This window comes from Megascapheus bottae, chromosome 5 (assembly GCF_031878675.1).
Source record: "Megascapheus bottae isolate mThoBot1 chromosome 5, mThoBot2.hap1, whole genome shotgun sequence".
NCBI lineage: Eukaryota > Metazoa > Chordata > Mammalia > Rodentia > Geomyidae > Megascapheus > Megascapheus bottae.
The window spans coordinates 25,738,875-25,761,000 of record NC_143513.1 but is presented as its reverse complement, the minus strand read 5'-3'; the positions used below and the strand labels follow the sequence as shown (position 1 = coordinate 25,761,000).

The 22,126-nt window shown below is 34.4% G+C and overlaps 1 protein-coding gene across 1 annotated transcript in view; it reads right to left on the bottom strand.

The window, feature by feature from the left end:
* The window catches only part of Abca13 (ATP binding cassette subfamily A member 13), a 355,049-nt gene that overhangs the window by 53,818 nt on the left and 279,105 nt on the right, over positions 1–22,126 (bottom strand). Inside the window, exons 55-56 of the mRNA XM_090332320.1 lie at positions 19,346–19,455; positions 370–520 (exon numbers count right to left, since the gene is read on the bottom strand). Coding sequence (XP_090188446.1) covers positions 370–520; positions 19,346–19,455 — 261 coding nt within the window. The remainder of the gene's footprint in view (positions 1–369; positions 521–19,345; positions 19,456–22,126) is intronic.

Sequence of the window (22,126 nt, the reverse complement as noted above, 5' to 3'; positions counted from 1 at the left end):
ATATCATTTCTGAGGACACCCAGAAAAGGAGCCTGTGACAGGAATCTGTCAGCCCACTCACCAAAAAGTCATCCACGCCAATAACTCCGAAAATTCCATGCATATTCCTTGGCCCCTCCTCTCTGTTAGAAGCCTAGTTATGATATTTGTTCAGGAATATAAACTCATAGATCAACATATGCAAAAGGATGCTATTTGAATTTAACATCTTTCAAATGATATCCTCACCAAAACACATTTTACATAGATAATGACAGCATACACACACACTTTTGATATTAGAAAATGTCTTCCTGTTAGGTCTACTGGCTATTAAGACAGATCTGTGGGCCTAGCATTCTTTTCTGGAGGAAAGCCAAAGCCACTTACCTCTGGAATGCACTGCTTTGGAATCCCACGTAAACTGCAGTAATAATGGAGATGTTCCCAACCAGTCAGGAGGTCATACAGAGCATCCTGCTGTGGACAGTAGCCAATGAGGACACCCTCCTCTCCAGCAGCAGACAGAGCCACGTCATCTCTGTGGAGACAGACAGGCAGGCTAAGAACAGGCTTCTGTCACGTAAACGTGGCTTGCCAATGAGAAGTCCACTGAAAATTGATTTACTACAATTAGTTCACGTTTCACAAATGGGTTCCACACTTCCTCTGACACCTGCCAAGAATGTGCCCTGAACCCTGAACCCTGATGTATGGATGCCTCATCATCTGGTTGGCTCAATGCTTTAAATGAGTGTGGGGGGGGGTTGTAAAACTGACATTCTCATATACAAAATTAATTGTTCTCACATTTTTCTTTTTGCAGGGCCCTGAAAGATTTGAGAAAACAAAAACAAAAGTAGAAAAAACATTCTGGCTCCCAGTAGCAAACTATATACCCAGCAGAACATATTTACTTCTTAAAATTGTGGCTTGGAGTTAACATTAGTAATTCCATGATTACTTTGGTGGTTAGTACAATGGTAGAACACAGCATTACAACATAGTTGCCAGTGAAAAATGTAAGCAAGAACATCAAGCTCTGAGTTGAAGTCTTAAAAGAGAAACCTCAGAATTGAATAAATGTATAGACAAACTAGATCTAACAGACATCTGAAAGTTATTCTACCATCAACATCAGAATATACTCTTCTTTTTCAGCAGCACATGGAACATTTTCTAAAATAGACCACATTTTAGGTCATAAAGTAAACCTATGAAAGTTCAGAAACACTGAAATTATTCCCTGCAATTGGCAAAGTAGCAGGGTATAAAACTGACCCTCAAAAAGGGGAGCAAGAAAGAATGACAACAATAGTTATTTTTTCCTAAGAAAAAAAAATTATGTGAACAACAAATGTTACATCATATTGATACAGGAACAATTCATAAGAGGATATGGAAATTGTATATATAAATACATTCAATATCAATTTTACAAAACAGAGTACTAGACAAAGAAGTACAGATAGATACCAGCACAGTAATGCAGGTTATGACTTCAATTCCACAACCTCACTAATGGAAGTCAAGACAAAAAAGTCAGCAGGCTCACATCTGTAGTCCTAGCTACTCAGGAGGCTGGGATCTGAAGATCAAGGTTCAAAGCCAGCCCAAGGCACAAAAGGGCCTGAGACTCTTATCTCCACTTAACCTCTAGAAAACAGGAACTGGTGCTTGGCTCTAGGGTAGGGTGATAGCCTTCAGCTGAAGAACTCAGGGACAACGCCCAGGCCCTGGGATAGGGTAGTAGCCTTGAGCTATAGAGCTTAGGCACAGTGCCTGCTATTTATTTCACAGGAGATTCATATTAAGGATTAAAAAAAGTTAAAAAATATGTAACAAAAGAGCTACACCAGTGCTCACACTTGTAATCCTAGTTTCTCTTAGGAGCTGAGATTTGAGGGTCACTGTTACAAGCCATCCTAGGCAGTAATTCCATGATATTCTTATCTCCACTTAACTACTCAGGAAAGAGCCAAAAGTGGTGTCTGCCTCAAGTAGTAGAGAGCTAGCCTTGAGCAAATACTCAGGGATAGTGCTTAGGCCTTGAGTTCAAGTCTCAGGCCTGACAATAAATAAATAACCAAAGAACAAATAATCCAATCAATAAATAGACAAGTGACCTGAAAACATACTCTTTTCAACTAAGTGTAAATTGCCAAATACTAAATACAAAATAACCAAATACCAAACTTCCTTAGCCATGAGGAAAATACAAATAAAATTATATTAAGGGGTCATGAGTTTGACCTAACAGTAGAGTGTTTGCCTAGCACGAATGAAGACCTGGGTTGATCCCTCCGTACCACATACATAGAAAAAGCTGGAAGTGTAATGCACCTTCTATCTGGCAAGTATAATGTAATCCTTCTATTAATTACAATAAAAAATATATGGAAAAAATTTTTAAAAAGAAAAAGCTGGAAGTGGTACTGTGGCTCCAGTGGTAGGGCTCTATCTAGCCTTGAGAAAGTCCAAGGACAGTGCTCAAGCCCCGAGGTCAAGCCAGGAGTGGAAAAAAATCCAATATTAAAATTTCATTTCACCCCACTAAAATGAAAATCACAAATCAACAAAAGTTGACAGGATGTGAAGGAAAAAAACTCATCAACACTATTTATGGGAATGTACATTAGTACAGACACAATGGAAATTATATATCTATATGATAACCCTCAAAAAATTAAAAATTAAATTTCCATACAATTTAGCTACAGCTCTCCTGGGTTTATACTCAAAGAATACAAATTACCTTGGTAAAGAAATTCCTGCATATTCATATTTATCATTACACTACTACTATTAGTAGTACTAGAAGTGCTAGGTTACAAAATCAGACTTGGTGGACATTGATATACATATGTGTGTTATAGTATTTTATATATGTGTGTAGTATATATCATATAATAGAGTAGAATAATATATTACAATATATAATAATACAAGATATATACATATATGTATATTTATATACATAAACATGCAGACACATACAATAGAATTCTAGTTAGTCATTAGACAAATTGAAATATTGTGGCTTGCTGAAATATGAATGAAACTAGAGACCATCATGTTAAGTTAAGTAAACTAGTCTCCACAATGGAATAAAAGTAAAGCTCAACACCAAAAGAAAATTCTCTAACTCATGGAGACAGAACAACTCTTTGATCAGTGTCAGTCAATGAAGAGATTATAATGGAAATTCAAATGTTTGTGGAATTTAACAAAAATGAACACATAAAATACCAGCTCTTCTGACAGCAAAGGCAATATTCAAAATTTTGATTTGAGTGCCTACACCAAAGAAGTGAAGAAATCTCAAATCAAAACTATAATGATGCACCTCAAGCTCCTTGAAAAACAGGAACAAGCCAAAATAAAGGGGATCTAAATAGGGAAAATATAAAGGGGATCTAAATAGGGAATGAACAAGTAAAACTGCCCTTCTTTCTAAATTATATAATCCTGAATCTAAATTCTCCCAAGTTGCGTGAGCTGATTCAAATTAAAACCACAAAAATTAGTAGCATTTCTGAATGACACAAAAAGATAAGTCTGAAATCAGGCATGTAACCTCATTTGCAATATAATTTTTTTAAAAACTTAGGAATGAACGTGACCAAAGATGCGAAGGACCACTAATACAAAACTATTAAGCTATGAATTCACTGGTGGAGACTTTGAATTGATTACAAAAAATTATATCAAGGTTTCTGAAGAACAGAAAGATTATACATGATTCTTCAAAAGGTTATTGTTATTTCAATATTTAACTCATCAAAGATGTCATAAATAAATTTACAGGGTGATCTTCCATAATAATAGTTATATTTTTTCTGATTATCAAGTTCAGGGATATATAAAACGGATAATAAAGAGATAAAATCAGCTTTGAAATGGATTTTTTAAATCTTTGAATGTAGTATAGTATCCTTACAAAATAAAAACCACCTATTACATGATCATCTTAGAGGAGGAAATAATATGGTGAAATTTTTAAGACACTTGTCATAAAAGTGCATACAAAGTGAAAATAAAAATAAATCTTCCTTAATTGAGACTTGAAACCGAGATATCCATTCATCTGATATTGTCACTTAAATAAGCCCCTAACAGCTGAATAAGATTTAAGTTGATGATAAAATATTGGAAGCCTTGTATTTTTCGATTTCAAAGTACAAAGACTGATGTCAATCATCACCAATTATAATAGGAAAAGAGAAAGGCGTTAAAAGCATTGAAAGATCACACACTTCATTTGCTCAGAAGTCACATCAAGATATACATTGTAAACCAAAGACTGCATTTAGAAAAATCATTGTCAAATTGTCAAAATAAAGACAATGAAACCCAGTAAGAGAAGAGCACTCCATCACACACACACACACACACACACACACACACACACACACCCTCAATAATCTTAGTATTGAGTTCTCAATAGAAATCACAGAGAACAGAAAGCTGCAGGAAGCCTTATAAATGTGATCAAAGAAAAAAAAGGCAATGAATTCAAAACTCACTCAAAATTGAAGAAGACTTAAACAAGTGAACAAATGTGTAAAATCTATTGATAGAAATGCTGTGCAAACATTCACAGTTGTAAAGAAATGAAATGAGCTCAGTGCTGGTGGCTCACACCTGTAATCCCAGCTATTCAGGAGGCTGGAATCTGAGGATCACAGTTAAAAGCCAACCCATCAAAAAGTTAAAAATGGAGGTATGGCTCAAGTGGTAACCTGACTCCATATAATTGAATGAAGACCACAATTTAAGATAAAAATAACCTAAAAGAGAATGAAAAGGATTAACATATGTCTTGTTTATAATTCATTTTCCCCTACATTATATAAACCTAGATGCATAGCACAATATTAATTAACCTAGGCTTATGAGCACACAATGCATAAAAGATGAAGTCTGTAGTGATAATAGTATAATGAGTGCTAGAATTATCTAAGAGCTCAGTTTTGTAAATTCCTCTGATTCATTTGGCATTAATCTAAATCAGGAGAAAATTGCTAAGAAAACTGATATAAGAGATGATATAATATTAACATATAATATATCCTATTATGATAGATATAGATATGGGTATATCATGAATAACTATACAAAGCATAATCACATATATAATGTAAATTATATACAACATATTATATAAATGTTATCTGTATATAGCTTATATATAACATACATCATTTATATTCTTTTAAATATGTTATATATCATGTATATGAGAAGAAACTATATGATAATTGGTGTTATATAAAAGGTATATTTAACATAAAAGAGGGTAATGATGAAATAAAGAAAAAATATATGAGGCATATACTTAAAATAATCCATATCGTTAATTATATAAAATGTAAATGAAATTAAAACTGAATGAAAGGGAATGCAAAAGTAGATTTTTAAAACTGATTTAGCCAGGAATTTGACCTAGTAGTAGAGTGCTTGCCTAGCATGCATGAAAACTGGCGTTCAATTCCTCGGTACCACATACATAGAAAAATCCGGAAGTGGAGCTATGGTTCAAGTGGTAGAGCTCTACACCTTGAGAAAGCCCAAGGACAGTGCTCAGGTCTTGTGTTCAAGACCCCATGACTGGCAAAAAAAAACCCTGAATCAATTATGTGCTGTCCATATAATTTAGAATAAAGTCACAAATTGTCAATCCTCAGAGAGACAAAATAATTATAAAAAGTATATGTACCTAACATTCACTTCAATAATAATAGTACGCTCAATACACAATTCAACACATTCAGTAAATGCAAGGAATAGCAAGACAGAAGATCAATAAAAGCTATAGGAAATTTAAACCACACAACAAACCAAACGAACCTAAAAGTTTTGTACTCCACATTCAAGAAAATCAGAAGCATGCAAGCGTGCACACACACACACACACACACACACACACACACACACACACAAATCCTCAAGAATATAAGACATTCCTCAACTAAGAAAATAACGTAAGTTTATATACTAGTAACCGCATTATAACTTGAAAATATTGTGGAACAAAAATGCACTTGTAAACTCTGAGCATCGTAACAGACTAGCTTTCCTTATGCAAAATAAAAATTTTCACTAAGAATTAGGACCATATATCAAGTGTCTGGGAAAATATGGAAATTCAAATGTCAAAGTAGAATGCTATGGAATACATTAATTTTTCATACCATTATAAGGTTAAAAAATTGGAAAACCATCATAAATCACAAACCATCTGTACAAGAAAATTGAAGCCAATAGTAATAGAAAATTAGACATGACAAAGTGAGATAAATCCCAGGAATGCAAAGTTGGTTTAACAGATACATATAAGTCATTATACACCTACACTAATAATTGAGAAAATACACAATATTTTAATAGTCCAATGAAAAGTATTTGACAAAAGAAAGCATCCTCTCATGGTAAAAACACATGAACTAGAGATAAAAGGATTTTGTAAAATCAGCACAAGATAAAGACATCTGCACACCCATCCTATTATTCACAATAGCTAAGTTACAGAAGCAGCTTAAATGCCACTCCTTAGTTGAACAGATAAATAAAATGTGGCATACATGCCCAATAAAATTTGTTCCCCCATTTTAATAAACAAATTTGTGTCATTAGCCAGAAATGTTATTAATGAAGATCATCATGATAAGCAAAATAAGCCAGATTTAGAAATACAAATAATCACATTTTCTTTCTTTTTTTAAATTAATTAACTTATTTATTTTTATTGTAATTAATAAAAGGGTTACATAATATTTGCCAGATAGAAGGTGCATTAATTCACATATATTGATACCCTTTCACATGTCTTGGTCCCCATTACCTTTCCCTCCACCCCGCCTTGGTTTTCCCCCCTTCCCTGTCCAATTTCAAATAACCCAATACAAATAAATCCAATATATCAGATAACAAAGTAAGATACTGTAACAATATGAAATAACCAAGGGACAGCGAAAGAGATGAGAGATAACATAGTACATTAAGGACAACAATCATCCATTGTATGGCTTTTGTTTCAACACATTTTCTTTCATATGTGAGATGTAGTTTTATTTTAAAAGACATGAAAGTCTGTTAAACAGGAGAACTATCTGGGATGAATGAGAGAGAGAGGGGATCAAAGAAGATAATGAGGGTGGATACAGTGCAAGTACTTTACATACATGTGCAGTTGATATATTTAATAAGTTGTGGAAGGATTTTATCTTATGATCCCATTTATATAAAACCTTCTATTCATATAAATAGACTAATATATAAAACAAAAACAGATTCATGGTTGCCAAAGGCTTTGGGAAGGAGTGGCAGAGACAGCTAACAGCTATTGTTTCTTTGCAAGGTGAGGTGATGAAAATATTCTAGAATTAGACAGTGGATAGCATTAAGTGATTATATGAATATAGTAAAACCCATCCCACTGCATGCTATACATAAAATTGTACATTCTATGGTATGTGGGTTTTCCTTCAGTTCATTAAAACATCATTAATAAAAGCTAAGTAGCTAGGATTATGGGCATGATCCATGAGTACTCTGAAAGCCGACCCATTTTCAATTGTGCGGCTTTAAAATCCTGATGCAGACATTAAGAGGTGAAACAATTTACTGATTTGCATCCATAAAGAAGTCTCCTGCTAATAAAGCCTTGGACTGAGGCAAGCATTGACTCTAGCCAGTGTTCATTATAAGTGTTCTTGAAGATAGATGAGCTCTTGGTTTAAATTCTCTCATCAAATTTGGAATGACATTAACCACTTACTTCCTGGATCACAATTACAGTCAATCATTTATGTCATTAGAAAAGGTTCACGTGTATGTCAACAGTTCCTACAGACTTGATATCGGGGTTAGCTGGACATAATAGAGAAGGTCAGAAAATTCTGTATGTTCTATACTTCAAGAGCGTGTGCAGAGACAAGAGCTTTTCCAGTCTTGAGTCTAACATAAAAATGAACTCCAAGTGACTTTAATCATGGTACATGGTATCCGGCCTTTTTCCTCTTTAACTAATGGCTCATCAGTTAAAAAAAAATCTTGGACATTAAATATAAGGCTTCGAGTCCTCAGAGAGGTCTTGCCAAACCAAGAGTCTTGTGGGTTCAAGCATTTAATTTCTGTTCTATTATCAGCCGTCTTTGAAATGCTGAAGTAGGTAAATGAGAGCCACAGAACTATTCAGTGAACCTAGTTTGATTTGCTTTCCAGTCAGTATTTTAAGCTTATTTGCTCTCAGACTTCCAGCTATTTGTCACTGTCCTTGCCTATGCTTCAGTGCAAATTTAACTCCTATTTCACCACATATATAATTACCAGGAAACCAGGTCCTACTTGCCTTTGATTTAGAAAAAATAAGGTGCATCTAGAATGCTTTGTTAGTAAATATAGGTCAAAATCATGTTTTCACTCCCTTCACTGAAGGCTAGAATAAATTTTGGAGCCCATGCTAAAGCCTATCCTCTAAATCTCCAACATGCACTCATCCTACCTACATTACCATACTTTATCCTCCAGTGCAAGTACAAGTGAAATTCTCCCCAGTCCTATAGTTTTGATGTTAGGCATAAATATATGTGCGATATAAGACTTCACACTCATTCTTTTAGGGAAGCATTAATTATGTATCTTTTCCTTGCACATTCTCTCTGTCTCTGTCTCTGTCTCTGTCTCTGTCTCTGTCTCTGTCTCTGTCTCTGTCTCTCTCTCTCTCTCTCTCTCTCTCTCTCTCTCTCTCTCTCTCTCTCTCTATCTCTGTCTCTCATTTTGCTGATAGGTCCCAACTCAATGATACAAGCTTTTGAGGTCTATACTCTAGCATTTGATTCATACCCCAGTCATTATATTACAGGCATGGTCTCCTTAAATTTTGACAGGGATATCCTGAGACTGTAACCTGCTTCTTCCATCATCTGAGTGTCTCAGGTTAAAGACAACCAATGTCATGTTCAGATTGATTTTGAGGAAAAGTTTGGAGAGTCTTCCAAGGCTGACTTTGAACTATGTATGTCTCTATCTCTGAAGCAATTTTTAAATTTTAATTTCTATGTATATGGAGATTCCACAAGTCTAATAAAGAAATGCCAAAAAAGTAAATGTACTAAAGTAAAATGACACATAATTGCAATTACATATTTCTAAGATGTTTTACTTTTTTGCCTACCAAGAAAATAGTGTATTGTATTTGTCTTTTACTGTCTAGTGTGTTTAATTGTAGGAAGAGGTAACACTGTTCAAAAAGAAATGTCCTCATTACCTGACTTAAGTAATTATAACTCGTCTGTATATCACCTTTATAATAACAATTAAAAACAATAAATAAATAAGTAAAAAGAGAAAAATAGCATAAATTTCTGGCAAAATGGCAAACAAATTTACACATATACCTTTTTGTGTAACAGCGTCAATTTTTCTACTTGTTTATTCAAGGAAGGGACTAGGTAAATACATAAAATACTTGTTTTCAAAGAACCAATGGTGCATTGCTGATTATCTGTTACCACTGTGAGATGTTACCCTTGTTGATACAAAAGATTTTTAGGAGCTCTCCAGAAAACATTAGCTCAGCTCCCGTTAACAAAATCCACTCTTCAATAACATTAGTGTTAAGAGATTAAGAAAAATCAGGATATTAGCATAAGTATTAGCATTAAATGGACTTGTTAATATTGACTGACCACATTAAAAACTGAAATATCCAAAAATATATATAATAAATGCATTTTTATATTTCAATTATATATGTGTAAAACAAAACACCATACCAATTTTCAGTTTCAAAATAAGAGACCTTTTCAAAAAGAAAGATCAAATGATACTTCAGAATATCTGAAAAACAAAGGTTTTTTTAAAAGTAAAGTCATACATAAAATGCTAGTAAAATTATTGGTAAGAGGAAAATTCATAGGTGTTACTTTTTTAACAATAAGAGAGAGAGAGTTGGAATAAGTTATTGAAGCATTACTCTTAAAAGAAATTAGAAAAATAAAATAATTGAGAGCACAATAAAAATTATATAATGATAAAACTGGAAAATAACTAAATATATAACTATAAAGAAAGTGAATAGTTAATTCCATGAAAAATATTGATATAGTGTTAGTTTCTCTAGAAAAGGGAATGTAACATAAATAAAAACATGATATAAATTGGTGAAAATTTCAAAGCCAATGTAGGTGATCAATTATAGAATACCAAAGGAATTCAAACAATGAGAAGACATTGTTTTAACTCATAGCAAATGAATTCATATTGTAGATAAAAATTATTATTCACCAGGAAATAAGAATGACAAGGCTGTTCCAGACTGATGTTTTATAGTTACGATTTTCTAAACTGAAAAGAATTCCAATTAACCATAGCTGACTACCTTGTTTCTGTCACACACATCTATGGGCTGAAGGTGAACAACTATAAACAAGAAAACTGACAGAGAGAAGGGGAAGGAAGAAAACAAGATGATTGGGGGGGTGGAGGGAAATGGAGATAAAAATATGAGAAGGGGTTTCAATGTGTGAGAAGTAATGCACCTACTACCTGGTGAATATAACTGTAACCTCTCTATATATTACAATAAAATAAGAGTATAATAGCGAGGTAATTATGATCAAGGTACATTGTATGCATGTAGAAATATCACAATGAAACTTCTTGTGTAATTAATAAACAATAAATTTTTAAATATTTAAAAAGAAAGATCAACTTAAGAAAGCTATGCTTTTCTATACTTTTGACTGTACCTTGATAATGCCTTTTTATACTCTTTAAGTTTTTTCATGCATGCATTCCATATTTTCAAATGATAGTGCCAAATACTAAAGCGATATCACTCCTTGCATTTAGAGGTAAAACATGACCTAAAAGATTAAGTTGTTTAGCTCTGATCACCAGTCTATGATATCATTAATAAGCACTAAAACATTTAAGAGGTGGCACTTATTGAGGGAGGTATCTGAGGTTCAAGACCCTCTTTCCCTGTCTCCCTCTAGATGCCACAGGATTAATGTTGAACCCTAGGTATGCAATGGAAAGATATATTGAAAACTCTTCAGAGAGTATATAATATCTCACTTGGATTATCTACCCTACCCAACTGTCACACAAATATTGGAGACAGATTAATAATATGTGCATACTATTGGTTTGAGGGGCATTGTTTCCTGTTCATTTTTCCTCAGGAAATTTCTGTTCAAAGAACAACAGTAACAAAAAAAATAGGAAAGAATAAACCAAGAGAATAGAAACCACTGAAAAAGAAAAATCGCATCATTAAAAGAGAAAACAAAGAAAGTTGCTGTGGGAGCCAAAGGTGATCAGAGGGCAGCTGAGGAGCAGATCCTTGAGAGACAGTATAGAACAAAACCTCAAGAAAATAAAATTGATGGATTACACAATGTACTTGGGGAATACAAATGGAGAAATAATCAGTAGGAAACAAAACAAATTCAATAAAAGCAACCAACAACATAAAATGCTTAGCAAAAATGTGACACCATGTTGTCTCAGACCTCAGTTGTGACACACATTTGTACAATCATGACCGGTAAACTTGAAAACTGAGTAGCATACAATGTGGATGTGTGTGTGTGTGAAAATGTATTCTGCCCGGCTTACAGATTAACAGTTAAGAAAAAAATTTAAAATATATGTATAATTCATATATATTCCTATTATGTAATATATATATAACAAGAATCATTTGCAATATGAAAAGAATGGTCAATAAATAAAATTTATAATTATCAGATATAGCCAACATTAATTTCTACATTAAAAATTATGAAAAATAACTAAAACCGGTGGGTGTGGCTTAGTTTCCGTGTGGCAGGATTATCTGGGGCATACTTAAGGTCCCACAGGGAGCACTTTCTACACTAAAGAGCTTAGACCATGTGTTCACTCTCATTCAATAATTAGAAGTCTTCGTTTGAACTCTTATGTAATACAATATATAATCTTTGACATTTACTTTGGGCATTTAAAATTCTTTAGACAAAGACTGTCTCACATTAGTGGTTTATCATCTCCCATTCCCAGAAGCCTACTCTATTCATTAAGAAAAATAGGGTTCTATATTGGAAAAGCCTTAGAGAAAACAGATTCTAGGGCTCCAATGAAACAAGCATTCAAATTGGCTTTTGTATATAAGTACATTGGAAAGGAAGCAGTGCCCTCCAATATCCACTTCAGTGAACATTATTACCTAATTAACAAAATGCTGAGGGTATTCCTCTGTCAAGGGACTTTTACAATTTTTCTAATGCCACTTTGTAATAGAATAGAATACCCAGGATGATTATATTATTCTGGCACATGAGAATGAGAGTTGAGGAATTAATTATTGGTATAGGATAAAGTTCCAGGGGGAAAAATAACAGATTAAACTACATATTATCTATGAAATGTCAGTAAGTTTTCAGACACAAAAGATGTTACATCAGAATACACACACACAGAGTCATACTTCTGTATTAAAGATGCCTGTTTTGAAAAAAATATTGAAGACACTTGATGGATCCACTCATCAACTGAGGGACATCTAGGTTGGTTCCATATCTTTGCTATGGTGAATAGTGCTGCAATGAACATTGTTGTGCTAGTGGATTTAGTATGCCCTAGCTTCTAGATGGTTGGGTAAATGCCAAGTAGTGGAATTGCTGGCTCATAGGGGAGCTCTATGTTTAGCCTTTTGAGGCACTGCCATACTGCTTTCCATAGTGGTTGAACGAGTTTGCACTCCCACCAACAGTGTATAAGTGATCCCTCCTGGCCACATCCCCTCCAGCATCTGTTGTTATTAGATTTCTTGATCCTGGCCATTCTAACTGGAGTGAGGTGGAATCTTAGAGTTGTTTTGATTTGCATTTCTTTTATGACCAGAGATGTTGAGCATTTCTTCATGTGTCTATAGGCCATTTTTGTTTCTTCTTCAGAGAAGACTCTCTTTAAGTCTTTGGCCCATTTTTTAATGGGATGGTTGTTAATTTGGAGATTAGTTTTGAAGTGATTCAATTTTTTGAGCTGTTGATATATTTTATATATGAGGCCTTTGTCCGCTGTAGGGTTGGTGAAGATCTTCTCCCATTCTGTAGTCTTCCTAATTAATTTACTAGCTATGTCCTTTGCCATACAAAAGCTCTGTAGTTTAATGCAGTCCCACTTATCCAGCCTTTCTCTGATTTGTTGTGATTCTTGGTCCTTATTAAGAAAGTTTCGACCTGTGCCAAGGAGGCCTAGTGTATCTCCAATTCCTTCTTGTAAAGTTTTCAGTGTGTCAGTTTTTACCTCCAGGTCTTTGATCCATTTGGAGTTAATCCTAGTGCAAGGTGACAAAGAAGGATCCAACTTTAGTTTTCTGCGGGTGCTTAGCCAGTTCTGCCAGCACAACTTTTTGAAGAGGCTGTCTTTCTTCCATTCTATTTTTTGGCTCCCTTGTAAAAGATTAGGTGGCCATAGGTCTGTGGTTTAATATCTGGGTCCTCAGTTCTATTCCTTTGGTCTTCAGGCCTGTTCTTATGCCAGTACCAAGGTGTTTTGATTATTACAGCTCTGTAATAGAGTCTAAAGTTTGGTATTGAAATTCCTTCTGTGCTGTTCTTTCTGCTAAGAAGTGTTTTTGCTATATGGGGTCTTTTATTATTGCATATGACATTTTGAATTGCCTCTTCTATTTCTTTAAAGAATGACATTGGGATATTGATGGGTATTGCGTTGAATTTGTAGATAGCCCTTGGCAAGATTGTCATTTTCACAATGTTGATTCTTCCAATCCAGGAGCATGGGAGGTTTTTCCATTTCCTTAGTTCTGCTTTAATTTCCTTTTTCAGGGTTTTAAAGTTTTCATCAAAAAGGTCCTTTACATTCTTAGCTAAGCTAATTCCTAGGTACTTTATTTTCTTTGAGGCTATTGCGAAAGGAGTTGCTTTCCTGATTGTTGCCTTGTTCCTCTCACTGTTGGCATAGAGGAAGGCAGTTGATTTTTGAGGGTTAATTTTATAGCCTGCTACCCTTCCAAAGTTTTGAATCAGCTCAAGTTGCTTGGGAGTAGAGATGTGGTATTTGTACACAGTGGAATTCTATGCTGCTGTCAGAAAAACCGACATTGACCCATTTGTTAGGAAATGGAAAGACTTAGAAAAAATCATATTAAGTGAAGTAAGCCAGACTCAAAGGAACTTAGGCTCAATGGTTTCCCTTATTTGTCATAATCAGTAGAAACCTTGGGCTCGATTAGCAGAGATTTGCAATAGAGCAAAACCTTGATACATAAGGCCATATAGTATGAAGCTAATTGAAAGGACCTCCAAGATACTGAAACAAAAGCCATATAATGAATGATTTTTGTCCTTAATGTACTATGTTATCTCTCATCTCTTTTGCTGTCCCTTGGTTATTTCATATTGTTACAGTATCTCACTTTGTTATCTGATATATTGGATATATGTGTATTTGGTTATTTGAAATTGGATAGGGAAGGGGGGAAAACCAAGATGGGGGGGTGGAGGGGAGGGTAATGGGGACCAAGACATGTGAAAGGGTATCAATGTATGTGATAATGCACCTTCTATCTGGCAAATATCATATAACCCTTTTATTAATTACAATAAAAAATATTTTTAAAAAGATACTTGGTTGACAGAAAGAACACCTAGGAGTGCATTAGCAGATGAAACAAAACGATGATCTGAAATTGAACTCCACTTCAATGACAACCACATTGTATAATTACAATCTCCCCTGGACCACTGCCCTCAGTTCCTACAACAAAGTACAGATGCTTTTTTCTGGTGCTTCTGCCATCTTCTATGTCATAGAACAAATACCACCATTGTCTAGCTTACATTCAGAGGCTTCAGGTAGGAGTTTTATAGTCCATGACAAGAACCTTAACTACAGGAGAGAGAAATGATTCAGAACAATTTATTATTATTTTTGGTGGGTGTAAATCTATATTACATTTAGTGCAATATAACACAGGTATTCAAATGAACACTATATAGAAGTACTAAAAATCTGATAACATATATATATATATATATATATAGAGAGAGAGAGAGAGAGAGAGAGAGAGAGAGAGAGAAAGAGAAACAGAGTGAAATGTATGAAAAACTATACTAACTATGCTATCACTGAAATTATGGGAATGTTCCATATAAGTATATACAAAAAACCAGATAATTATTGATGCCTTTTATTTCATAGACATGTAGATAGGCAGAATTTTTTTCAAGACTGGAGCTGAAAAAAATGCAAATCACTTGTTTTTAAAATAGTCAAGGGCATTACTTTCCTATATCTGCATAAGTATTGTTAAACTGTCATTTAATTTAAAATGGCAGAAAGGTGAGGTCATTATTTAAGTTCCTCTAACATGTGTTCCATGCTATCTAAAGGAAAATAAGTCCCTGTTTAGGTTATGAGTTTTGTGTACTTTTTATATTGATACTGCATTGGTTTACATAAAGCAATATAATTTGTATATAAATTTGTATATGAAGTATTAAGTGCAAAAAGCATTTTGTTAGAGTTCTTCAGCTAATAGTTAACACTCAGATGAATTCTACAATAGTTGTCACTTACAAAATGTGGAAACCAAGGCCAAAAATATACATTATGTCCATCCCGGCTCATGTAAAAAGCAATCTCCAAAAACAGTAGTAAAAATATGAAGAGGAAGGCTAGTGACATAAAAATATTTTAGTTTTGTTATTAATTGCATTATGAACCAATATATAATCATTGTTTAAAGATTTGAAAAGCAGTGGGGTTGGGGGGGAAAAGAAATGGGGACCAAGACATGAGAAAGGATATCAATGTATGTGAAGTAATGCACCTTCTATCTGATGAATATAATGTAACCCTTCTATTAATTACAATAAAAATATATAAAAAAGATTTGAAAAGCAGGAAGAAATAAAAACTATAATTGTCCATCTATATATAAAAGTGTCTGAACTACCAACACATTTCCATTCACAGTATTATACTATTTATATTTCCTGCCAACAAGTTAGTAGTGTCCCCTCTAATTTGGCACTGCCATACACAAACATGGTCCCCAAGAATGAAAATGTTCTATGGTTGTGTTGCCAAAAATGGAAGAAACCCTGGTGTGCTCCTGAGCAGTTTCCAGTGGATAAAATGGACCTATAAATCTATAAGTAAAACATTGAGCATTATGCAAGAAGATTCAAATAAAGTCATGGAAGTGAAATCAATTCTATAGAGAGCTCAAAAATATCATTTTTTAGAAGACTAGATCTAAGCTGAATATAATCAATACCAGGAAATGTACTGGTATATGCAACAGGGTGTGTGGGGTCAAGGGGAGAAGGGAAGATGAATGAAGGATGGGTGGAAGAGAGGGAGGATGAAGTTAAGAATTCATTATATATACAACAAAATTAAGAAAACTAAGGAGAGGGGCGGGTCAAAGTGGGGTGAGAATGTTGAATGATCAAGATGTATTGTATGGCATCTCCTTTGTACCACTACTCACCCTGACCATAACATCAAATTTAAAAAATAAAAAATAAAAAAGATAATTTTCCATAAAAAAAAATTTCCATATTTACAAAAAAGAAACTATGTTATTTTGTTTGTTTGTTTTGAACTTGATTCCTTTGCTTGCTAGGCAGAGACTCTACCACTTCAGTGAAGTTATAACCTGGTATATTGTATATAAAGTACCTACTATCTGGCGAATGTAACTATAACCCCTCTATACATTACAATTAAATAAATAAATAAATAAATAAATAGTTATAGTAAACCATGACTATTGTTAGTAGCATTTAGTTAGTGCCAGTGGTTTGGGGACCCAACAGTTCACCTGTTGGTGAGCTCAGATGGTGCCTGAAAAGAAGGTGATAGGGAGGCATGTAAAGGGTAACTTGTTGAAGAATGTAGGTCCAGCCTATGGTGATCCAAAACCAATTATTTGCACTCATGTTGGTAATATAAAATGCATGTTATTTTTGCAAGGATAGAAGTCTCTCAATTTGTAACCAAATAGTTATATCAGGAGCTCATGATATGCTCTAATTTGATATTGGCTAAATCAAATTATAATTGCTAATTTGAAGTTCACTACTGTTATACGTAGATATGTGTAGGTAGGCATATATATAGTATATATGCTACAATATATCCTATTTCCAAAGTTTAAGAATATGCATTCTTTTCTGTATTCTGAGAGGAGTTTTTGACAGAAATTAAAAAACCACTTGTTATACATATTAGTGGTTATGATGATTACAGAGTTACATATAAATATACATTCTGAAGAGCTAGCAATAAAAACTGTTGCCAGAATTCCTAGTTCCTATTTTGTATTAGGGTCAGAGTTCTTGCAAAAGGAGGTTGTTCCCGTATCTATCCTATAATCTGTCTCCAGTTATTCACATGTAAAGAAATGAAAGATAATGCTAGTATTGTAAAATAATCAGTAGGGTAAAAAAAAACAGAGGCTGTACACTCTTAAATAGGAAACTAGAAAGGCCAATATTTTGTATAACATAACATCAGAGAAGAAAGAAAATGAAACTTAATATAATGAATGACTAAGTCCACGTGTCTCAATTATTTAGCAATCAGTTATGATATGAGCTTCATGGGCAGGAAGGTATATTCCAGCCCTTTGAAGTAGTTAAAAATTCCATTGTGCTTCTAATTGCCTATTTGATTCCTTGAATACCAATGTACAATTAACATTACAAATAATCAAGGTTAAAAATATAATTAATGCAAGTGTGATTTAGTTATAATTAAACTAATTACACAGATATGTAGCATAATAAGGGACTTGCCGACCATTATGTGGATGCAAATTTATTCATCCTTTCAAGAGCAGCTATTTGAATTTCATTTTCCAATTATTTTACAAATGGTGAAATGGAATAATAAAGGAGAAAATCATTCTTCTGGGCAATGAAAAAGTAAACCGCATATTTTTTTATTCTTTTCAAAGTTCTGATTCTTTGGTCCATATGCACTTGTAAATAAAGAAGCCAGTGAGGAAAAAGCATGAAGTATGTCCACAGGCAACAAAAATACTTCTCACATTTGTTATTATAGGAAAAAAAATCACTCACAGCACAGCACAGAGTGATTCAATTCCTAGTGTGATTTCCTTTCAGAATGGTAAGATAATGTGCACAACAAGATTTATATAAATGAATCTCAAATATTCACTTAACCAATGCATTCTATTTCTCTCCTTGAACCTCATTAGTTCTGAGTGTTGCTCTCATCCACTGGCACAGAACAACAAGTGATACATTAGTGTATTCTCTGTCCACAGACAGATGCAGTTATTCCCATGTATGTGCCTGTAGGGAATCAGGAGAGGAACTATAGTTGAGAGGGCCATGTAGGGATGACCCTGGGTATACCTGACTTCCACGGCTGGGCTCAGGCACACTCTATACGTGCTCATGTAGAAAACAAAGGGCAACATTGTCTTTTCTATTTCCTATGTATTACATGGGGCTTTTAAGGTGATCACTGTTTCTAGCCCGCCCAACATAGCCATAACTACCAGAAAAATGAGGTCTCAGTGGTGAAAGGACCCTCATAACCTTACTTGAAGCTCTGCCTAGCAGACAAGGAAAAATAACTGGGCTTCTGTCTATTTCCCATTCACTTGAGTTATATGCAAAACATCACTGATGCATTTTTTGGTGACCTCAATGATTTTGTCACAATACCTACTGGGCAAATGGTTAACAAGAGTTGAATAGCATCAATTCTATAAGAAATACATAGCTAACCTGGTGCCAGCTGAGATTTGAGGATCAGGTTTCAAAGCCGGCCTGGGCAAGAAAATCCCAGTGAGAATCTTATCTCCAATTAACTACTCAATAAAACCAGAAGTGGAGCTGAAGCTCTAAGTGATAAACTGCTAAAGAGCTAAACAACAGCACCCAGGCCCTGAGTTCAAACAGAAGGGGGGGGGAGAGAGAGAGAGAGAGAGAGAGAGAGAGAGAGAGAGAGAGAGAGAGAGAGAGAGAGAGAGAGGGAGGGAGGGAGGGAGGGAGGGAGGGAGGGAGGGAGGGAGGGAGGGAGGGAGGGAGGAAGAGAGAGAGAGAGAGAGAGAGAGAGAGAGAGAGAGAGAGAGAGAGAGAGAGAGAGAGAAAAGAAAGAGAGAGAGAGAGAAAGAAAGAAAGAAAGAAAGAAAGAAAGAAAGAAAGAAAGAAAGAAAGAAAGAAAGAGAGGGGGAGCAACTAGAAGGAAAATCTGGAGGAGAAAATGGTGTTCCTAATCTCTAATCTGCAGATGTGAGGGCATTCTGGGACTCTCTGGTCTGATTATTATCGTATTTGGTATGAAAGTGATTCAGTTTAGATCATACCCCAGGGGCGTCCGGATGACTGCATATCCTGAGCTTGGAGGAATTTCACCATTCAACATTTTGAACATGGTACTCTTTCCAGCTCCATTCACACCGAGGAGCCCAAAACACTAGAGGAAAAATAAAGTTTAATGAAACATGTTAATACACCCCAAATGACTTTAGAAACAATACTTCAGTTGAGTCAACTTTGAAAGAGTGCTGTGGTATTAAGCACACTTTGAACATCACATCATTTGATAGTGTGAATTTATGGAGTCTACATAATCTATGGCACATTAGGGATTAAAAGATATTTTCAGAAGCATCATGGAATTTGAGTATGAAAATGTTAGCATTAATTCACAAATACACGCATGGAAAACTGAACAGAATGAGAAATGTCAAGTACCTCAAATTAAGCAGAAAATTATATTGTCTTTGAAAGTCATATTATTGGAATAGATATTTCCCTGCTGCTTCCTTTTCTGAACATTTTAAATTACTTTCTAAAAATATTCCATATTCAACCTTCCATATATAAGTATATGTGTATATGTGTGTGTATATGTGTTTGAATGTGTGTGTGAGAGAGAGAGAGAGTTGTATTTCTTCCTTTTTCATTGAAGAGGTGGTAAAATTTTCCAACTCAGAGCCTAGAAGAATCCTGTCATGAGGAGATCACATCTAGTTCTGTGTTCTGACAATTTATTCTTGGTTTAGTCCTTTTCCTATTCCATGTAAAAGATTACCTTGCTCCCATTTCTAGGTTTAGTTTTATACCTCTGAAAGTACTTCGCAAGATTCCACTTCGGGACCCAAGTCTTGGATTCTTACCAATCTTCTTTCAAAGATGCTCATTTTCTGAAATCTGATGCTTGTGTCTGCTGATAGAAACTGGCTTCCTGTCTTCTTGCATCCGGGAGTAATTGTGTATGGATTCTGCCCCCCAGTCACATAACAGTTTTTTGTCTCTGGATATTATGTTGGTCACCTATTTCAACCATGACGTTTTTCAGTTTCACTGGATTTTTCCCATTATCCACGAAATGGACCCATCTCACTCTAGTCCCATTCTGTGTCACTGTTGTCAGAGATGTTATATCTGAGTTGGGCATGCCAAGATAACAACACCACCAATAGCCTGTCAATCATGTCTTCCATTTCAAGAATCAGCCATAATTCCACATTTGTGAGAATGCTCTCTCACATGCCTGCCTTCTTCCTTCCTGTATTCTCTTTGCACATAGAGCACTAAGGGCAATACCATGTGTATGCTTTATAATCTTATCTTGATGTGAGACAATGCTTATGCTGTTATAGAAGACCATGTATGTTTATGATCTTTTTGTTTCTTAACTAAATACTGATTTCAGTCATCTCTTTATTTCTCATAGAGCTCTTACAAAGCGCTTCTCATCTGGGCTATCAATAGTGGTGCTCATAAATTCTTAGAGAAAGGAATTTACTGTATATTCAAGCTTTAATGTTACAAAGGCTGGATGTGTTGAAGACTGGATCCCTTAGCTATGGCATGAATGAGACACGGGGGAGCCTTTAGAGGATGTAGCCCAGGTTACTGAGGATACTGAAAGGGATCCTGAAAGGGATATTGAAATCAGACCCACTTTCCTCTCTTTCCTCGCATTTTAGCACCAGTCATGAGATGAACAGCTTGCTCTTCCACACACTCCTGCCATGATATCTGTGACATGCTACACTGTACCACCAAACAGCCATGAGAGTCAATGAGTCATGAAGGGAAACTACCAAATCTACAATCTGAAAGAAACCTTTCCTCTTTACAAGTTGATTTGTTCCTCAGTGTTTCTAGCAATAATGGGAAACTGACTAACAACAGCAACAAAAACTTAATGGCAGGTTTATCTCATACTCCTTACTTTAAAATTACCACAGGAAAAATAATGACAAAATTAATATAGGTGTTAATTGACTGAAACAGGAGTGGAATTTTTCATAACAAAATAAAGTTACACAATTGAAAGCAGCAAAAACAAATTTATTCTTAATATTTTGTTATATACTGCTAGAAATTATGATTGTGGCCATAAGGGAACTCCTCAATTACTTTAGATTGATTTGGTGGATTTTTTTTTTCATTTTAGAAAGATCATGTGTGGAACACATATTCTTAGCTAACAGTGAGAATGTGATTTTCAATCAGATAACAATAACTTATTTTGAATTGCTCAGGAGCTTGGAACAATACACATGCAAGGTGCTCTTTTTTTCTCAGTTAATTAAATGTAATCATTTCCAAGGTTGATTTCCCTTTGTGCATTAAGTACAAATCAAGAACCATTTATACAGCTACTGTCAGTTCTAATTAAAGATTTCTCCTAGAATTAATGCCATACACATGAGAACTATCCTTGCTGTGGCAATGAGTATTTAACTTTCCAGAACAGCATATTTCTAAATACTGAATGGACCTAACTGGTCATTCGAATCAAACAAGCTTGGGGAAGAGGAAGAACTTCTTTAGTGAATGGATATATAATATAAACACATATAAATATGTTTACATTTGTATGAATACTACATATTTATTGTACACATTTATACATATATTTTATTTTATTTACAAATAAATATATTTTAGAATATATTTATAAGTCTATATATTTGCATTTGCATATATTTATAATTACATATTAAATATATTTATAAATATATCGATATATCAATATTTACTATTTATATAGAAATAAAATTTTATATATAGTTTTATAATAACAGGTTATTAGTTATAAATAAAACTCCACAGTCAACTGACATTTT